The sequence below is a fragment of the Misgurnus anguillicaudatus genome, chromosome 3 (assembly GCF_027580225.2).
Source record: "Misgurnus anguillicaudatus chromosome 3, ASM2758022v2, whole genome shotgun sequence".
NCBI classification, from domain to species: Eukaryota; Metazoa; Chordata; class Actinopteri; order Cypriniformes; family Cobitidae; genus Misgurnus; species Misgurnus anguillicaudatus.
This window is the reverse complement of record NC_073339.2, coordinates 1,319,422-1,340,502: the sequence shown is the minus strand read 5'-3', so window position 1 is coordinate 1,340,502 and position 21,081 is coordinate 1,319,422. Positions and strand designations below refer to the sequence as shown.

Below are 21,081 nucleotides of genomic sequence, written 5' to 3'. Positions count from 1 at the left end.
TTTTTTTATAAAATCTCAATTTAGTATTTGACCATTAATTAATAAATTATGTGTTTGTTGAAATATTACATACATAGAAAATATTTCAGTATAAACTTAATAGCCCAGATACTTACATTCAATAGGCTAATGGCACTTTATGCCTCTACAAACATATTCTTAACATTAAAATATGCTTCTCCCCTTCCCTTATTTTATTAGGGAAAAATTTCTGAGCTTAACTTTTCCTCACACTACTTTTCACTTATTGACATAGGCTACCATTAATCAGGAAAACTAAAAACAATTATCAAAACATTAAATAGAAACAATTATATGCATATCAATTGTTAAATTAATATATTTTTATTACAACAAACGTGAAATGTGAAAGCCAATATGTGGAAAATATGCCATTTGTCAGCCAAAATCGGACCAAATCCGCATATCCACAGCCTAGCCGAATCTGGCAACTTTTGCTGGGCCAGTGCTGGCTTAATGCTGGTAAGCCGCAGCCAGAACACAGCCGTGTGCGCCGACACTCAGCCAGATCTGGCCCGAATGCACTGGCTACCTGGGATGTTTGACTCGGTTCAGACTCACGGTCACACTGCAAGATGCCATGTGACCTAATCAGTGACTAAATGAATGCAGGTGTCAGTGACTAAATTAATGCAGGTGTCAGTCAAAGCGACTGTGGTTGGTAAAGACAATCTTCTCGTCTGTTATTTTGAGCGGCTGTTAACAGGGTGATTTAACCAGAGGTTACAGTTTTGGGTAACTTTTAAAGTGATTTTTAAGGATACATTTACTCAAGTACATTTCTAGTGAAAAAAATGTACTTTTACTTCATTCGGTGGTGTTATTATGATAAGCATACTTGACTTTGGATGCTACATACCATATCTGTCTGTTTGATTACAGGTGCTGTGTTCAACCTGGCAACAGATCGGGCAACAAGGAGACGTGTAATGGGAGAAATGATTAAATAATAAAAAAACATTTTTGTTGAACAACTTGTCTTTCTCCAGTTATTCATTGTCAGGTGTTTTAGCTGTGCATAGTGCAGCATTTCATTGAAGTTGTAGCCTAATAGATCAAGTATTTTATGTTTGCATTGACCTGGGCCTGTAAAGCACTAAATTAGGTTTTGACCCCAAAAATAATATTTTTAAACAAAAACAGAATATCCTATAACTGTCCATAAAAGTAAATGGCAATTTTATTGAGTAGTAATTACTTTTGTACATCAAGTTGATATATTTTAATTAAACTTTTCTGTTAGGCCTATTTACAATATTGTTAGGTTAAAAATACAAGACAATGCAGATTTAAGGTTCTATATTGCTGCAGTGGCCAGGCCTAGTGATAGTTTTGGTTTTATCCTTTAGTTCAGTTTATCCTATTTTATCCTACAGTAAGAACAGAAGGGATTTTGAATTTAAAAGTGAGATAAACGGGTCCAAAACGGACCCGGTCCTGATATCAATAAGCTCCGGAGCGGATTCGTAACGGAACCGCTCCGGAGTCAGTAGCTCCGGTCTGCATCCGTTGCGGATCCGTCCCGGAGCTTATTTCAGACTTTTAATGAGTCAGTTGCGGGTCCGCGGCGGATATATGAATCAATTTGCGATACGGATGCGGAGCAGATGCAACGCGAGGCCACGGCGGGTCCGCGATCCGCCTTCATTGCGGATCCGTCACTGCGCACAAGTGGACGCCGACACAGGTCCATTTCGCGGGTCCGTTCTGGAAGCCGCGATACCTCCGCGACTGATCCGCCCAGGAGTCCTTTTGCTGTGTGGGGATTCACCTTTATATAATTGTATAACAGCATGTCACTTCTTAGGTACATACATGAACACACCACATGACAAAAAACGAATTACGAATTAGCTATGCAAACAAAGTAAATAAGATGCAACTCGATTTGATGGTTATACTATTTGCAATCTAAGCTTATCAGTTAGTTGATTTCCATATTTATAAGAAACTTGAATGAAATCATTATGTTAAATGATTTGGTAGTAGCAAATGTTTAAAAAACAATCTCCCTTTTCTGTCCAAAATATTAGAAAAGGTAGTGGCAAGCCAGCTACGCACATTCTTAGCAAATAATAGTACGTATGAAAAGTTCCAATCAGGATTCAGGCCCCACCATAGCACAGAGACAGCGCTGCTTAGAGTTACAAATGACCTTCTCCTAACATCCGACCGTGGTGAAATATCACTCCTTATATTATTAGACCTTAGTGCAGCCTTTGACACAATAGATCACACAATCTTACTTAATAGGCTAGAAAACTATGTTGGCATCAGTGGTCAGGCGCTAGCTTGGTTCAGATCGTATCTAACCAATCGCTATCACTTTGTTTATGTAAATGAGGAGGAGTCACATCACTCCCTGGTTAAATACGGCTTACCGCAGGGATCAGTTTTAGGTCCTATCCTGTTCTCGTTATATATGTTACCTCTGGGAGATATTATCAGAAATCATAACATACAGTTTCACTGCTATGCAGATGACACACAGCTTTACATCTCCTCGCATCCTAGTGAAACACAAAATTTTTCTAAACTATCAGACTGCATCAGCGATATAAGTGACTGGATGTCACATTACTTTCTTATGCTAAACTCCAATAAGACAGATATACTTGTTATCGAACCGAATCGCTACAAATATAATATGACAGATTACAAGTTGCCCATAAATGGCTGCACTGTGGTGCCAACCTCCACGGTTAAGAATTTAGGTGTGATGTTCGACAGCAGTTTATCCTTCGACAGCCATATCTCTAATGTCTGCCGCACAGCATTCTTCCACCTTAGAAATATCTCAAAAATACGCCATATGTTGTCTGCATCAGATGCAGAGAAGCTTATCCACGCTTTTATGACCTCTAAAATAGACTATTGTAACTCGTTACTCGGAGGATGCCATGCAAAACAGGTCAACAAGCTTCAGCTAGTTCAAAACGCTTCTGCAAGAGTTCTTACTCGAACTAAGAAGTATGACCGCATAAGCCCAATTCTGGCATCTTTACACTGGCTACCAGTTAAATATCGTATACAATTTAAAATATTACTAATCACCTACAAAGCCTTAAATGGCCTAGCACCCTCATATCTTAGAGAATTATTATCAGAATACAATCCATCACGTGCATTGCGGTCACAAAATTCTGGCCTCTTAATTATCCCTAAAATATCAAAAGTGTCTAAAGGTGGCAGATCCTTTTCCTACTTAGCCCCTAAGCTATGGAATGATTTACCAACCGACGTCCGAAAATCAGAGACAGTAGATAACTTTAAATCTAGACTTTAAATTTTTCTCTTTAACAAGGCTTTCAAATAGTTGTTTTAACAATGGTACTTATCTAATAGCTAGCTTGTACAACCTAATAAATAAATAAATAAATTAATGAATAAATTAAAACTTTTTTTTTTTCGTCAACACTTCAAAGCATGGTAAATCTCATTAATACTCTTTAGTAATATGCTGAAACTTTGAATTGGTTTTCGACTGAGTCTTAACTGCCAAATATGGCCGGCTTGCAATTTTGGCCTTTTCCCATGACCTTAAAATAGTATGTCATACAGAACCGTTTGCCACTGTACGTTAGCATTAACGACGGCAGTGGGGCCTCTGGCCTTAGTCAAACGAGTTCTGTTTCCGTTTCTAAAATCATTAACTATATGTAATACCTTAAAATAGTATGTCATACAGAACCGTTTGCCACTGTACGTTAGCATTAACGACGGCAGTGGGGCCTCTGGCCTTAGTCAAACGAGTTCTGTTTCCGTTTCTAAAATCATTAACTATATGTAATACCTTAAAATAGTATGTCATACAGAACCGTTTGCCACTGTACGTTAGCATTAACGACGGCAGTGGGGCCTCTGGCCTTAGTCAAACGAGTTCTGTTTCCGTTTCTAAAATCATTAACTATATGTAATACCTTAAAATAGTATGTCATACAGAACCGTTTGCCACTGTACGTTAGCATTAACGACGGCAGTGGGGCCTCTGGCCTTAGTCAAACGAGTTCTGTTTCCGTTTCTAAAATCATTAACTATATGTAATACACTTAACCAGCAATAGTTAGCCTGTCCGGAACCGAGCTGACTAAAACCACATTACTGTGTGACACTTGTTTTCTATGTGAACGGCCCCTACGCTAATAAGATTTTGTGTCTCTCTCCCTGTCTCGTCCTTGATCCCGAGGACGAGACAAACAGATCCAGTTCCGGTACATGTGAAAGTCGGCACACAACTGATCTACTAGCTGTTCTTCAACGTGATGTCCAGCTGATGCCTGACCAAAGACCACCGGCAGAACCCGCTTAATCTCCGCTTAATCTCCGCTCAATCTCCTTCCGTTTCAATGTGTATATATATATATATACCTCCCAAGGGTTTTTTCCTCCTATGACTTTTTTTAATTCCCCGACTAAAATTCCGGGGTTTTTTTCTCCTAGGGGGTTTTTCAACCCGGGGAGGCAGCCTTTTTGGGCTTAACTTCTATACGTTACATTAGTAATACGTTTGTTTATAATGTTGATTTATAGCCGTAGCAAATTTAACTGCTTGTGCTATCGTTTATTATGTTGTGCTATCTGTCGATTTTCTGTGCTTTTCACTGCATCTATTATGTAAAGCTGCTTTGATACAATTACCAAATTGTGAAAAGCGCTATATAAATAAAATTGAATTGAATTGAATTGAATTACTGTGCATAGTTCACGTTATCTTCGAGCTGCATCTCAGACGGACCGTGATCGATTCATGTTTTCTCGCGGCGGTAAAAACACAGGCCTCACGTGGTTCTTGCTTCGGCATCCAATGTTTAACTCCATCATATTGCCGGGATGATAATCCTCCGATCTAACGTGAACGCTATACACCACCGCGTTTTTCTGAAGCACATGCTGAACTGAAGTCGCGTCTCTCGTCTCTTTCCTCGTGCTGCGCTAAACACACCCAGACACGGAAGATAGCGCGGTCTTTATTCTTCAAAAGAAACCTGTGGACTCATTGTCCTGACAGGCTGGAGTTTGAAAAACCTCCACTAACACAATTATTAACCATGACGATGCTAAATTGAAACTACGGAGAATCACATCAATTTGCGACTGCTTTTGCTGAATACAACCGCAGCACTGCCAATGTAGAGTCTGTCAGACGAGCGCCTCTGACTACGTAATATGACGCGTTGTTGAAAAAAACAGGGATTTTGAGAGCGGTCTTAGAAAATTTCAGCTTTTTTACTAAATTGATTCGCTTAGAGTTTTGTAAATGTTTTTTGCTTTCGCATTTAATTTTCATATGGTACTTTCATACAAGGTTATATATTTATCTCACAAAAAAATGTAACCTTAAAGTTGCACTTTAAGCGTCTTCTCTCTCCAGTACAGCAGGAGGCGCTCTGCAGCTCTTTAGTCCGCCGATAAACCCACTAAAGAAAGAAAGAAAGAGCTCACGTGTTATGTGTTTGTGTATCCTATTTTAGTGTTGATGATGGATGTGATGTGCTGTAAATCAGTAGGAACTGATCTGTCCATGCTGGATATTGATGATTTCATCACAGAAATCTCTCAGCTGAAGAAAGAGGTGGCGTTACTGGAGACAAAGCTGAGGTTAAGAGGAGATGAAGGACTGAAGAGAGAGGTTTGTACAGCTTAAACATCCTTTACCTGAATCAGACAACATCAAATCATTTCTAATCTTACTCTGTGTGTGTTTGTTGTGAATCTTCCACACAGGACTCCGAGCTCAGTCTGACTTTACTCTGTTATACTGAGTCAAAGCACACAGACGCTCAGGACACTACAGTGTGTGACAGTAATCAGGACTTACAGGATGATGAATCTACTGATCAAACCTCCACAGAGTCTCTGGATTCTGTCTGTAACGCTGGAGAACAGCAGCAGATCCTGCAGACCAAACTCAACATGTGTTCAGTCAAACTCATCGACTGCAGGAACCTCATGATGAAGACGAGAAGAGAAACCACAGAAGAGGAAGATCACACTGATGAAGAAGATGATGATGGTTGTGGTGGTGATGATGATTTTATTCCTTCAGGTATGTTTATTTGTTTTGTCTTTTCACAATAATTTACTCTCATGTCCATAGGTATAGCTTGGCATTTGAGCTGTTTGACAATTAATATTAACTATAGTTATATTAAAGGGGCAATGAATCAGCTGTTTTTATTGTTTTATACTGCTGTCTGATGTCTACTTTTGATGTTTGTGTGGTTTTTACATTCAAAAACATTAAAAGCAATAAGTAATAGGCTATTTTGTTCCTGGTTTTGAGGCTGGCTCCAAAAATGCTCTGTTTTGATGGGCGGGCCGCATTGAAGGCTTGTACGTAAATGCCCACTTCTATATTTGCATATCTTAATTCCCCGTCGTTCCATGTGAGGAATTGTTTCGAAAACCTTAATATGTAAAAATAGCAGCCGAACACATATGTTCGAGCCACAAAAGATTTTGGGTGCAAGAGATGTTACATGTAAATAATTGTAATAAATTACAAAAGTGTAATGTCACAGCATTAGGCGACCCAAATATAATGACACGCCTATAATCCCTCCCACTCTGAAGTGCTACTAAACTCGATAGAAAAGCTTACCAAGCCAAAATGAGTGCCAAAGAGCTGACCCGTGGTGTACTATGCAAAGGAAAAGCGCCAATAGTACCTTAAATGTTTTACCAATATTATACCAGATTCAATATTGAGGTAACAGCATTGCTTTTTAATCACATTCTCTCTGCAAATCCAGCATTGACTTGTGGCGTCTTCACAAATGAATCTGTAGTACATAGAAGTAAACAAACACTCTGTTTTCCCCACGCAAACTTTTTTAAAAACACATATCAACCACGCATTACTAATGTTGGGTTTCAAGGGAAGGTTATACAGCGACAGTGTCCTTTCATAACCGGGCATTGTACAAACTTTGGCATTCTTTAAAGGCATGTTTGCTGCACAGGAATCTGTTGGCAGAGCTACAAAAGCATTCGTTGCTTGGAGGTGGTGTTAAAAATATCTACAGCGTCATAAATTTAGATATTCCAGACTTTGGCGATTTCTTTATATTTCAGTAACAAGGACGTTTTCAGTTCTGAAACTTTCAGGATGTTTGTTAAGTATGATGACCTCTTATATAACAAAAAATCAAGTTAAAATTAATTATTTAATTCACACTGCTTTAGATGTTTAATGCCTTTTTAGGCAGCTTAACAGCCAGGTGGTGATCTAAGAACAAGTGCTTGAGAACGCTGAGGTGCTTATGTACCACAGATAATTTATTATAAAATGCTAAAATTGGCACTTTGTAGGTGTTAGAAAAATGTGCCGCTTTAGGTGTGTCTTTTAAAATGCAAATGAGCTGATGAAATGCAAACACTGATTGCAATGATGGTGACTTATTATATGAAAGCGCCAACAAACTTTGTAATTTTAGGTTTCGAACAGAGATGGTGATAGAGAGGATAAAGTTACAGATTGCATTATACAGGAGCATTAAAAAAATCAGTGTAAATAATTTAGTTTTACTTACCGTTCAGTCTGCAGGACACATGGAAATGGCAGGCGACCAGCCTAAATGAAAGACTGAAATGTGTTGGCGAAGTGTAAGTGCATATCTAAGGAGTTGGCATGATTATCTTCAATTCTGAACAACAATTTACTCTTAATATGTTACATTTACTCTTTAGGTGTTGAATTCAACTCAGAAATGTTTAACACTCTCCAAATTTTGCTGTGTGTCTTCCTTTGTCGAAATGTAAGATTTAGTCTCAGCAGACGTTCACTGCGTTCAGATGGTGAAACAGATGTAAATCTATGTCTAGACAAGTCTTATGACCAGTGGCCGGTTGCATAAACATAGCCGTGACATTAAGACTGCGTCTTAAGAATGATTCTGACTAACTAGCAATAAGTTAGGGCTAATCAGTCGTATTATTTGGATTTAAATTAGACCAATCTACCTTTCTATGTAACATACTTAAAACAGTTATGGTCAGTCTTGAAGAAAAAAATTCATGACTAACTTTAAAGACTAGTCTTAAAGTTTTATGCAACCGGCCACTGGTCTAGCTTATGCAACCCTCCCCTAAAACTGGTACAGAAACTGAATTTACCCTCCTGATGTAATATGTTTTTATTATTGTGTTCCTTTCAGATGAGAAGAGTGATTCATGTTCTGAGGGAGAAATAACACCGTCAACATCAAAACAAAGACATTTAAAGAGACATGAGAGAAAACACACAGAACAGAAACTCTTCACCTGCAGGAGATGTAAGATCAGCTTTAAAACCTTACAAGAGAAGAAACTTCATTCACAAGAGCACATAGAGAAAAAGAAGAAGAAGAAGAAAAAGAAGCAGCTAATTCCTTGTCAACAGTGTGAGAAAGTTTGTAGCTCTTCTTTTAATCTGAAAGTTCACATGAGGACACACACTGGTGAAAAACCTTTCTACTGCACTGAATGTGGCTATTCCTTTAGCATCAAAGGACATCTTGTTGCTCATCAGAGAATTCACACAGGAGAAAAACCCCATCAATGTTCATACTGTGATAAACGTTTCTGTCAGAAAACTCATCTGATAGTCCATGAGAGAGTTCACACTGGAGAGAAACCTCATCAATGCTCTTACTGTGAAAAAAGATTTTCTGATCCATCTCAATTCAAAGTTCATCAGAGAGTTCACACTGGAGAAAAACCTTACAAATGCTCTCAGTGTAAGAAGACGTTTTCTAAGTCAAGTACCTTAAAAGTCCATGAGAGAGTTCACACTGGAGAGAAACCTTATCACTGTGGTGTTTGTGGGAAGAGTTTTAATCATCGTGATTATTTAGTGAGACACCAAAGAACTCATACAGGTGAAAAACTTCACAAATGCTCTCACTGTGAGAAGACGTTTAATCGATCAGCTCACTTAAAAGACCATGAGAGAGTTCACACTGGAGAGAAACCTCATCTCTGTAGTGTTTGTGGGAAGTGTTTCAGTCAAAATTACAGTTTAGTAAAACACCAGAGAACTCATACAGGTGAAAAACCTTACAAATGCTCTCAGTGTGAGAAGACTTTTGCTCACCCAAGTTCCTTAAAAATTCATGAGAGACATCACACTGGAGAGAAACCTTACGTCTGCTCGATCTGTGGAAAGAGATTCACAGATTCATCTCAAGTCAGTGATCATAAAAGAATTCATACAGGTGAAAAACCTCATCACTGTCATATCTGTGGGAAGAGTTTCAGTCGACGTCAACATTTAGTGTCACACCAGAGAATTCATACAGGTGAAAAACCTTACAAATGCTCTCAGTGTGAGAAGACATTTACTCAATCAGGTCAATTAAAAGTCCACCAGAGAGTTCATACTAGAGAGAAACCTTACCACTGCTCGATCTGTGGAGAGAGATTCGCTTTATTAGGAATTTTTCACACTCATCAGAAGAAACATACTAAAAAGCGGCGTTAGACCGAGACCAAATGGCTGGATACAGAGGGGGAAACATTCAATTCTGGTCAGAATCAACATCTGAAATATTTTCACGTCTACCTCCAAGACAACCAGCCCATTGTGTGAAGACATAAGTCATCTCACCAGGATTACTTACATCTGTTCTCCTTCTTCACCCCCTCCTCATCCTCTCAGCTTAGAGCATCTGAAAGCTGACCTGTAAACAGCTGACCGTGACCTGTGTATGAAATGTTACATTCAAGAGACTGAATCTGAGTCATGTTTTATATCATTTGAAATGTTTCGATTGGTACAATGGTCTCACTCCCATAACAACAGAATTCAATGAAAAAGTGTAACAGTAAATTAGGCAAACTTCACTCAATGTTAAGAGACACCTCCCACCTTAAACATGTAAACCAATCACCCATGAAGTGAAGCCCCTGGGTCCACAAGACCCAAAAAACACCAAATTCCTATCATTATTACAATGCTTTGTTCTCTTTGTATTATTTAAAGGTTCCGTTTTTCCTGTTCCCATTTTCAAACTTTAGTTAGTGTGTAATGTTGCTGTTAGAGCATAAATAATACCCGCAAAATTATAAAGCTCAAAGTTCAATGCCAAGCAATATATATTTTTTAATATAAATTCACTTTTCAAAGCCTACAGCGAATGGATGGTTTGGACCCACAGCCCTGTACTTCCCGGTTAAATGACGTCAGTATTAGAGTTTATGACTAACCTCCTTCCACAGGAATATGTCAGTCGCCAGCTAAGCTCAAGCATTATTAGCTCATGCATTTTTTTACACATGAAACATGAGCACATGTTATATTGCGAACAGTTAACACAACCATAGCTTTAAAACAGGACTTTTAAAGAAAAGTTTCCAGAAGGTTCTTCTGAGGGATTTACTTTTTTTAAATCTAACCCCCATAGTGCTTTGCGTTCTCTTGGATGTTCAGCACGTATCTCTTTGTTTCATTTGGGAATTGTGTAGCCAGATGAACCCACACTATTACTGTATATCGTATTTTTGCCAGTTATGCAATGTTTATATGATTACAACTGTTTATTGATTTATGCTTTATATTTGAATTGGATCGTGAATTACCTTTTGTATTATGATGATCTTAAATAAATTGTTATTTTGTATTACTTCTGCATTATTCTGAATTATTGACTTAAAGTAAATTTGATGCATCATTAGTTTCCGCAAATCTACAAGTTTGACCCATCGTCTGCTTTTTCAGTTTACTTATTTGGTTAGACGAACTGATTCTAACCAAAAGGATTAAGTTTGGTGCATCGTCTGCTTTTTTAGTTTATTTATATCAGGGGTATCAAACTGTAATCTCAACCATGGTGACAAATAAATGAAAAACTTCATGTTGCAATGCATGCTGGGTATCAACAAACATTCAGGACTCCCAGCATGCACTGCAGCATGGATAAATAATGATTTTTTTTTACAATTTTATTTGTCACCATGGTTGAGATTCATACTCTGATTCTTGATGTTTGTACGTCACAATTATTCAGCGGATATTTTTTGTCCAAAGTTTCTAAAACCCCTTAATAACAAACTGCTGTGAAAGTGCTGGATCTCATATACATTATTGACAGAAAATAAACTTTTGATTACTTAATAACCAGGTGATGTTCTTTACCATTATGTACCAACCACCACAGAACTCCTCTATTAACTCTACACGTTCATAACAAATGTGGTGCATTAACACAAAGTTAACACAACCAGAGAAAAAACTACCAAACAAAAGTCAAGAGTCCAACTAAAACAAACACTAATCACAATAATGGTGACTTAAAATGAAACAAAACGTCAACATCTAAACCTAATAAGTGAATTGTGTTTTCTACAGCAATATATTTACTGAACATTCAGAAATAATGTTTTATAAAATAATAAAATGCAATGTTTCTCTATCATTTACATAACAATTAAACAAGTCAATATAATAAACAGTTGTTGTTTTAAACATTGTGTGAACATTAAAACAGGACATTGTCATAACGTTTAAAATGGTAAATGTAAAATTCCTCTAACGTTCAGACAACACAAAAACATTCTTAGAACGTCAAGAAAACTGGACACTTTTTACGTTTTTTGGGAACCTTGGGAACTTTAAGGTAACATTCTTAGAACTTTTTTCTGTTAGCTGGGTGACTAGACTGCAGTTTTATCGCACCCACTAAGAAAATGTATCTGAAATGCTGTTGCACACTGGTGCACACCGCTTCCAGGAAACATGTTGTTCAACCCGGAAACAGAATGTTGTGCTCTGGTTTGATACGTGTCATAGGTCAGGTGTTTTATACAAGGAGACATTTTGGGAAAGGGGACTGAGGACTGGAGTTGGAAAACACTTTTGGAAACACTTTCCTGTCACGCCACTGCCAATTAGTGCAGAATGAATGAGAAAAATAATTGACAGCACAACTGAGTTTCAATTTATACAATATATCATCATTGCGATCAATCAGGCCACTCCAAAACCTTCACTTTTTTGAGAGGTTCAGATTATTGTCCTGCTGCATTATTGTCCACAGAATATTTCCCTGAAAGTCTTGGACATAAACATTTGTGTTCTTTTTGGTCAGCAGTGTATTTTGCCTTGGAATTTTTTGCCCAGTCTCTTCCTTATTATTGAATCATGAAAACAGACCATAAATGAGCCCTGCAGATCCTTATAGGTTGAATAATGTTCTTTTATGACCTCCTGAATGAGTTGTCTTTGCGGTCTTGGGGAAGTTTTGGCAGGCCTGTAATTCCTGTGAAAGTTCACCACTGTTCCAAGTTTTCTCCATTTGTGTAAAATGGCTTTCAGTTGTAAGGCTAATTTCCTGAATAAAGATAGCCCATCCCCAAGAAACACAGCATGGGTGCACATTGAGTGCCCAGGAAAACAACTCTCTATGGTTCACAGTGGACCCCAACCGAGACCAGATTTGGTTTTCAAAGATCACACCTCCAGGCAGTCAGACATCTGTCTCCTCATTCTCTCAGAGCAAATTGTATATGAAATGTTACATTCTACATGCACAAAGAATCTGAATTTGGTCTTGTTAGGTATCATTTAATATGTTTAATTTGCAAGTGGTACAGTGACGACAGAATTCAATGTTAAAATGTAATAAAGTAAGCAAACTTCACCCAATGTTGGGAGACACCTCCTACCTTTCGGACATGTTAACCAATCACCCACTATGTGCATATTAGACAACACCCCTGAGTTTACAACAACCAATCACTACCAAAGTTCTATATCATTATTACAATGCTTCATTCTCTCTGGATATTCAAGGAAGGTTAGTAAAGGCTTCAGGTGGGATTTTCTATATTTAGAAATTTAATTTGTGGTGCTGTGTCTTTGTATTTTTATTTTGCTTTGAGTAATGTGTAGTCAGATCTTCATCCTGTTTCAATGTTTTCGATTGATTACAACTGTTTTTGGATTTTCGTTATGTTTTAAATTTTAATTGATATGTGACTTGGTTAAATTAGATGTGTGGAGGCCAATAATGTATTTCCTGTTTAGATTAAGGTTAAATTTTCCTTAATTTGGCTGCTCAGTTTTTTTGCGGCTCTCCAATGCATTAGAATCCTTCTAATACATAAAGAAGTAAGCAGGACCAAAGTGGGAAAGGGGAAAAGTGTTTATTGAAGAGAGTTGTGTCGCATAGCAGTCTTCTAGATCTTAACCCAATGTTTTGTCTGTGGGACAGAAATTTATACATGAAAACAAAAGGCCTACAAACAAAAGAAACATGTTAGGGCCTACTACAGGAGACTGGTCTACTGAGCAGTTTATCCTAAGGAATCTCTTTGTTATTCACACTAATCAGTTTCTATGGGCCATACATCTCTGAGGCATTTGGTTCACACCTTCACTGCAAGCACATGAGTTAATTACATCAGGGCACAGTTGTAATGTAATCAGACATTGATTATGCATATAAAGAAATATACACTAAATCCTACAGTAACACATAAATTAATAAACAGCCGGTGCATGAGTCCAAAGCAACATGTGTAGCCGAATGAACGGATGCAATACCAAGTAGGGCTAAAACAAGACATCCACCCAAAGTTTGTTTTATTAAAAGTAATATCTGACTCTAAGTAGAGTCAAATAAAACTACCTAAATTTAAAACTATATAATGTCAAATTGTCATCTGTGAGCACCAGAAAAGATCCGCGAGGATCCTTTGCAATGCTGACTGGTTTCCGCCATTAGGTTAATGGATGGTTATATTTTTCCCTTATACCCAGAGCCTTAGAAATGGCTTTGTAACCCTTTCCAAACCAATACATATTGGGAAAACTTTTTCACACAATGCCAAGTGAATATTGTATTTACTTATTTTTGTAATACTAATCAGTTTGATGACCTGCATAATTTAAGTGTGACAAATATATGTTAAAAAAAAGCAGTAAGGGAATAATACTTTTCACAGTGTTGTATACATGTATACCCACACACATATATTATACATTTTGTATTTTTTAATGTATGAGGTGAAGTAATGTTGAATTTCCCTCATAGCGGTGGATAGAGTCAAACATCTCTGGCTAAGCTTCATGTGCACAACTTCTGATGCACGTGCAAATCTTACTGAGTTTTCAATCATGTTTATGTCCTTAAAATGCGATTCATTTCAGAGACAAATGACAAACAGAGCATTGTCTTCTCTCTCCAGTACAACAGGAGGCGCTCTGCAGCTCTTTAGTCCACAGATAAACCCACTAAAGAAAGAAAGAAAGAGCTTGCATGTGATGTGTTTGTGTATCCTCAGTGTTTTTCTCTCTTGAGTGTTTTATTGAGTGTAAACAGAGTCTTGTCTCTGTGTATTTTAGTGTTGATGATGATGGATGTGATGTGCTGTAAATCAGTAGGAACTGATCTGTCCATGCTGGATATTGATGATTTCATCACAGAAATCTCTCAGCTGAAGAAAGAGGTGGCGTTACTGGAGACAAAGCTGAGGTTAAGAGGAGATGAAGGACTGAAGAGAGAGGTTTGTACAGCTTAAACATCCTTTACCTGAATCAGACAACATCAAATCATTTCTAATCTTACTCTGTGTGTGTTTGTTGTGAATCTTCCACACAGGACTCCGAGCTCAGTCTGACTTTACTTTGTTATACTGAATCAAAGCCCACAGACACTCAGGACACTACAGTGTGTGACAGTAATCAGGACTTACAGGATGATGAATCTACTGATCAAACCTCCACAGAGTCTCTGGATTCTGTCTGTAACGCTGGAGAACAGCAGCAGATCCTGCACACCAAACTCAACATGTGTTCAGTCAAACTCATCGACTTCAGGAACCTCATGATGGAGATCAAAACTGAACCTACAAACATAAAAACAGAACCCACAGAAGAGAAAGATCATGATGATGAGGGTTGTGGTGATGATTTTATTCCTTCAGGTACGTTTTTTTTATTTTGTCTTTTCACAACTATTTACTCTCATGTCCATAGGTATAGCTTGACATTTGAGCTGTTTAATAATAAATATAAACAATGGTTATATTAAAGTTAAGATGTTTAATGCTTTAACCACTGTATACACTGCAAGAAGGAAAATCTACAGGGTTAGTTAATTTTAGGACATTTTCTTCACTTCTACATCACAAGTAAAAACAAAATGAAAAATATAAAGGCAGTGAACATTACTTCATGTGTACAGTAGGTACATTTATACAATATTGGGTTAAAATCACACTTCACACCTTTTTTATGCAGCTAACCAGCCAGACAGTGATCTAAAAATGATGTTTTGAGGATGCTTTGGAAGCGCTGATGTGCTTTGAAACAGCCGTGAAATCTTATTATCTAATTTGTTTAATAAATGCGTATTCAAATTGTAGCAGCATGGGCTGTTATTTATTATAAACGACAAGCTATATTAACTTATGTCAAAGTTCAGTAGTAAATGCAGGATTGTAATATTTGTCCAGCCTCTCCTCCATGATTGGATGGCTGGCTAAAAGTGACTTTACTGAGAACCACGTTTTGATAAAAACAAATATTATTACCAGATAAACAAATGTTTTACAAAGTATCTTTACAAAGTAACATTTAAAAATGTATGAATACATTAAGTCATTTAGCAGAAGCTTATAGCATTCAATAAGTTAAACACCCGTTGCTTAGCCGGTCAAAAAGACACACAATTGTCTCATCAATTTAATTCTTTTTGTAAAGGCTTCATACTTTACAGGGCGGTTTCCCAGACAGTGTTTATAGTTCCATATAGTTACATCTTACACTGACAAAAAAAAAAATCTAAGGTATGTTTGTCAAAACTACTTGAATGCAGTGGCGGCTTCAGAGATTTTCTGATGCAGGTGCTATGGGGATGCTCAACACTTAAGAGAAGGTGCTTTAAATTTTGGGGCATTTCATTAAGGAGGTCGCACCGGACCACCCTTTATACACGCGTACACGCCCGCAATCCCCGCATTAACTAGCCTATACTCGTTCCACGACTATGTAAAAGTATTCAACACAAGGGCAATAGTTACAACATACATAAGCCTGCCAATGTAAACCTCTGAAAATAATATTTCACAGATCTGTCACAGTCTAGCCGTGAATACAACGGAGCAGCAAACGCAGCAACAGACACTGTGCACGCTTCTGCTTAAAATGCTCAGATCATGAAATCACACAGCCAGTTACCAACACTAGTGATGAATCAGCAATATTGTTTCTATTGTTGGAGCATAATAGGTTGACCATACATGCCATTCTTCCCGGACCCGAACGCGTCCTGTGCAGGATTTCGGGTGCATCTTCTGGAAGTCGTATTTGTCGACCGCATACGTCATAGATGATGATTATTATTATTATTACAGAAAAGCAACCGTTACATTTTTAAGGTAAGAATGAAACTACGATTGTATATCTTATGTTTTTAACTGAATGGCGTATGCGGTCAACAAATACGACTTCCGGAAGACGCAGCAAAATCCTGGATAGGACGCGTCAGGGAAGAATGACACGTATGTGCGGGGGCGCTGCTAAGGATTTTGGGCCCCATGAAAAGAATCTTGACAGGGCCCCCAACACAGCTGAGACTTTTTTCATATTAATTTACATAAAATCATGCGCTTTTATGGTATTTTGACTACCAATGGGGTGAGAAAATTTTACTTGAATTAAGTGTTTACCCCATTGGCAGATCATTTTGCTTGTTTTAAGGACAATTTCACTTAAATTGTATATTAATTTGTTTTAAAACTAGACTTATTTACTTAGGTCATTTTGCTCATCAAGAAAAAGCACCTTAATTTAAGAATTTTTTTATATTTCTACTGAAAACAAGACAAAAATACTAAGTAAGAAAGTAATTTTTTGCAGTGTTGAACGTTTAACTAAAACTGTGTATGGTTATTTTTTCCAGCGTTTTCTTGACCTAACATAGGGAGAAAATTGAGATCCCTTATCATGCGCTTTTAACACTAGAACGGGCACCAGCAGTCATTTAACTGCAACATTTAAACTTACGCATTGCAAAAAATGATTTTCAAGAAAAAAATTCTTAGTATTTTTTCTTGTTTTCAGTAAAAATATCTAAAAATTTTAAATTAAGACTTAAATATTACATTTAAGTGATTTTGTGCATAAAACAAGCAATAAAATCTGCCAATGGGGTAAGCAAATTGTTCTTGAATTTTTCTTGAATTTAGTGTTTAAGTTTTTTTTTTTGCTTACCCCATTGGCAGATATTTTTGCTTGTTTTATGCACAAAATCAATTAAATTTGATAGACTTTTTTCTTGAGTCGTTTTGCTCATCAAGAAAAAGCATCTTTATTTAAGAAATTTTTGATATTTTTACTGAAAACAAGACAAAAATACTAAGATTTTTATTCTTGAAAATCATTTTTTGCAGTGTGGTAATTATCTTTAACACTAGAACGAACAAGGCGTCATTTTGACTGTTTTGAAATTTGTACAGTCAATAACTTTGTCTAAATAAATCATAAATCCTTGCTGCTTCCCGACTTTTTCTAAAACTACACGAATTTTCATTAAAACTAGTTTAAATATATATTGTGTGAATAAAAACACAAATATAATCATTTCTATCTATAACGTCCACAGGCAGTCATTTTGCGCTGTTTAAATTAAGTTTTGCCGATTTGGTCTGAATCAGACAATGTGAAAGTATTACAACTCCATATCATCTTCAAGAGATGCACTGAAACCTCACAAACAGCTGATAGTAGATTGTACAGGAGTTCATGAAGTTAGACTGCTTGCAAGACAGGTGCAATAGCGTGGACCGCAGCAGGGTGCTGAAAGTGGGCGGACCGGCGGAGCCTCGTACAAAGATGCCGACAAAGGCTGCCTGTGAGGCAAAGCCATGCACCCGCTGCACCCTGCTCTATCGAAACGTGCTTACTTGTCAAAAAATGCTACCGTAGAGACTTGGGGCCTCATGTACAAAGGTGCCTGGATTATACAATTTGGGAGGACCGAACCATTTTATGATAATTGAGAGGGGGGAAGGGGCCCACGGACGTTTGTGTTTCCTAAACAAATAAAAATGTTTGATACCAGGAAAAAGCAAATAGAATAATTTAAAGTTAATAATTTTTACTATTAAATATTTTTTAGCACCACAATTTTGGGGGTTCTCTGGGCCCCCTCTTACTCGTGGGCCCCGAGAATCGTCATTGTTTACCCACCCTTTACAGCACCCCTGCGTATGTGGAACCTATTGATGTAACAATGCAGAGCCAAGATTTGTTCTTTAAACACCAAATTAATTCAATTTGTAATAGCCAACAGAGGGGAAAATCAAGCACTTATCATAGACGTCTTCACATCAAAACAGCATCATCAATGATGTTGACGCAGTCAAGGGTCCTCGTTCTCTCCGTATTTATAGCCAAAAGTGCCAGATTACTGGTCCTAGTGTGTCCACTGCTGTTCCTCGGGTAGTTTTTGGTGTATCCATTTTGGTGTATTTTACTTGGCTAAATTTCTAAACTCGCTATCAAAAACAAACTGCCGTGTGTTAAGGTCAAAAGTTCACCGGGCGCTGCACCCATTGGCCAAAGAAGATCACATGTTTTGGCGTCATGATATTTTAGCTAAATATATATTTTTTAATTATTATTTAACTCCCTTTTTAACAACACGAAAACACTTTTCAAACATGACATTAAAATATAAATATAAAAATTACAGACATTTCTTGGGGGTGCTTGGCGGGTGCTATTGATATTATAGCCGGAGCTACAGCACCACCTAGCTCCTCCCTGGCGCCGCCACTGCTTGAATGTCCACTACTTCTATTCAAACCCTGTTTGAAACTGCCTCTGTCTACCTCTGACTAGAAGTAAGATATAGTCTCAGACGTTCGCTACGTTTAGATGGTGAAACTGATGTAAATTCTACGTCTAGACAAGTCTTATGACCAGGTGTACATCTAGCTTTTGTAAACCAGCCCTATAGTATCTTCTGCGGAGGCTTACAGTATAAAATAATTGGTTCAGAAACTGAATTTACCCTCTTGATTTAAGATGTTTTATTATTGTGTTTCTTTCAGATGAGAAGAGTGATTCAAGTTATGATGGAGAAAAAACATCCTTAACATCACAAGAGCGAGGGACTGCACAAACTCATTCCTGCATCACCGGTGGAGAGACATTGAGCTCACAGAGACATTTAAAGAGAAAACACACAGAACAGAAACTGTGCACCAGATCTAAGATCAGCTTTACTACCTTACAAGAGAAGAAACTTCATTCACAAGAGCACAGAGAGAAGGAGAAGCAGTTTCACTGTGAGCAGTGTGGGAAGGGTTTTGTCATCTTATCTCAGCTGAAACGCCACATGAGGACACACAGTGATGAAAAGCCTTTCTACTGCACTGAATGTGGCAAATATTTCAGAGCCAAACAAAATCTTGATGTTCATAAGAGAATTCACACAGAGAAAAGAGAAAAACCCCATCAATGTTCACACTGTGATAAATGTTTCTGTGAGAAATCTTATCTGATAGTCCATGAGAGACTTCACACTGAAGATAAATCCTACATCTGTAGTGTTTGTAGGAAGAGTTTTAGGCAACATTACAGTTTAGTGGCACACCAGAGAACTCATACAGGTGAAAAACCTTACAAATGCTCTCAGTGTGAGAAGACTTTTGCTCGATCAGGTCCCTTAAAAGTCCATTATAGACTTCACACTGGAGAGAAACCTTACCACTGTAATGTCTGTGGAAAGAGTTTTAGGCAACTTGCTAACGTTGTAATCCATCAGAGAATTCACACTGGAGAGAAACCTCATCACTGTAGTTTTTGTGAGAAGAGTTTTAATCAACGTAGCAGTTTAGCGTCACACCAAAGAACTCACACAGGTGAAAAACCTTACAAATGCTCTCAGTGTGAGAAGACGTTCGGTCATTCATCTAACTTTAAAGCCCATGAGAGAAGTCATACTAGAAAGAAACCTTAACAATCTCTGGAGAGAGATTTGCTTTATTAGGAAGTTTTCAGACTCGTTAGAAGAAACATACTGAAGAGTGGTGCTAGACCAACACTGAATGGCTGAACCCAGAGGGCTTGGGACCATTTCTGAGATTGACATTTCATTGGAGGGCTGCAGAGCTGTTTTAACGTTCAAAAGCACAATATTTCTGTAAATGTACTGTTTAAAGCAACACTATGTAGTTTTTTTTTACCTTTAAATAATGTCTCTAAAATTATTTCAGTGATAGAACAACTTTTAATTGGACAAATTGTACTGTTGCTGCAACCTGAGCAGCCTCCTAGCTGCTACAAACACACTCTGAAAATGGCGGTGGAGGGTAGAGCACACAGCCCGCCCCTCCCCCTACCAGGCACTGTTGCGCTTTTCAACCACATGGGGGAGCTGTAAGTCATTTTTACATGAACACTACATAGTGTTGCTTTAAATTCGATCATTTAACGTATAATACTACCTTAAAATATAAGCAGTGGTTTCTATCTTTTTAATTTACATTATTTTATGAAAGTAAGAATCTTTTTTAACCTTATCTTAAATAACTTGGGCCTAATAAAACCTTGCACAAAACTAACAAATTAAATTCCTGAATACATTTATGAACTTATTAAAACATGTTTTATCCCCAGTAAGTGTTTCTGTTTTTATTTTCTGTTTTTCAGTTACAGTATTGGCTTCATTATGTTCCATCCCTGTTATTTAACGGTTTTATATATTTTCTATTATAGTAATATGTTGTAAAATATTAATAAGTGAAAGTGATCCTAAAACTTTTGAATGTGTAGTCAATGTTGCATAAGCTAGTTGGACAGAACAAATTAATATTACTGCTCTGTATGATTGCATAGCAAGCTACATAATGATATATTAGTTATTATATACATATTTTACTCATATTGAGAAAGTGACATGGCAGCATACACACTTTCATCCTTTGTATGTTTCTCCTTATCTTTCCTCTTTTCCTAACCTGGGCACTGTTGTGGTTTTCTTTTTGGGTTCTTTAAGAATAAAATACTAAAGCAGCTAGTTTAATTTTCAAAATATAGACTTATTATCCAGACAAATAAAAGTCGAGTCC

General features: G+C 37.4%; 1 protein-coding gene across 1 annotated transcript; it reads left to right on the top strand.

The window, feature by feature from the left end:
• The first annotated feature begins 5,442 nt into the window (after positions 1 to 5,442).
• LOC129445311 (uncharacterized) lies at positions 5,443 to 20,646 on the top strand. The gene is made up of 6 exons (XM_073860047.1): positions 5,443 to 5,650; positions 5,746 to 6,067; positions 8,178 to 9,476; positions 14,225 to 14,505; positions 14,601 to 14,925; positions 19,060 to 20,646. Exons 1-6 carry the CDS (start codon positions 5,498 to 5,500, stop codon positions 19,968 to 19,970), a joined length of 3,291 nt encoding a protein of 1,096 aa, XP_073716148.1. The 5' UTR covers positions 5,443 to 5,497; the 3' UTR covers positions 19,971 to 20,646.
• Positions 20,647 to 21,081: the final 435 nt, after the last annotated feature.

Excerpts from the sequence above, each read along its gene's own strand:
- LOC129445311 (XM_073860047.1), top strand. The coding sequence starts at position 5,498 with ATGATGGATGTGATGTGCTGTAAATCAGTAGGAACTGATCTGTCCATG. Across the intron at positions 6,068-8,177 it reads TGATGATTTTATTCCTTCAG|ATGAGAAGAGTGATTCATGT; the intron begins GTATGTTTATTT and ends TGTTCCTTTCAG. Across the intron at positions 14,506-14,600 it reads ATGAAGGACTGAAGAGAGAG|GACTCCGAGCTCAGTCTGAC; the intron begins GTTTGTACAGCT and ends TCTTCCACACAG.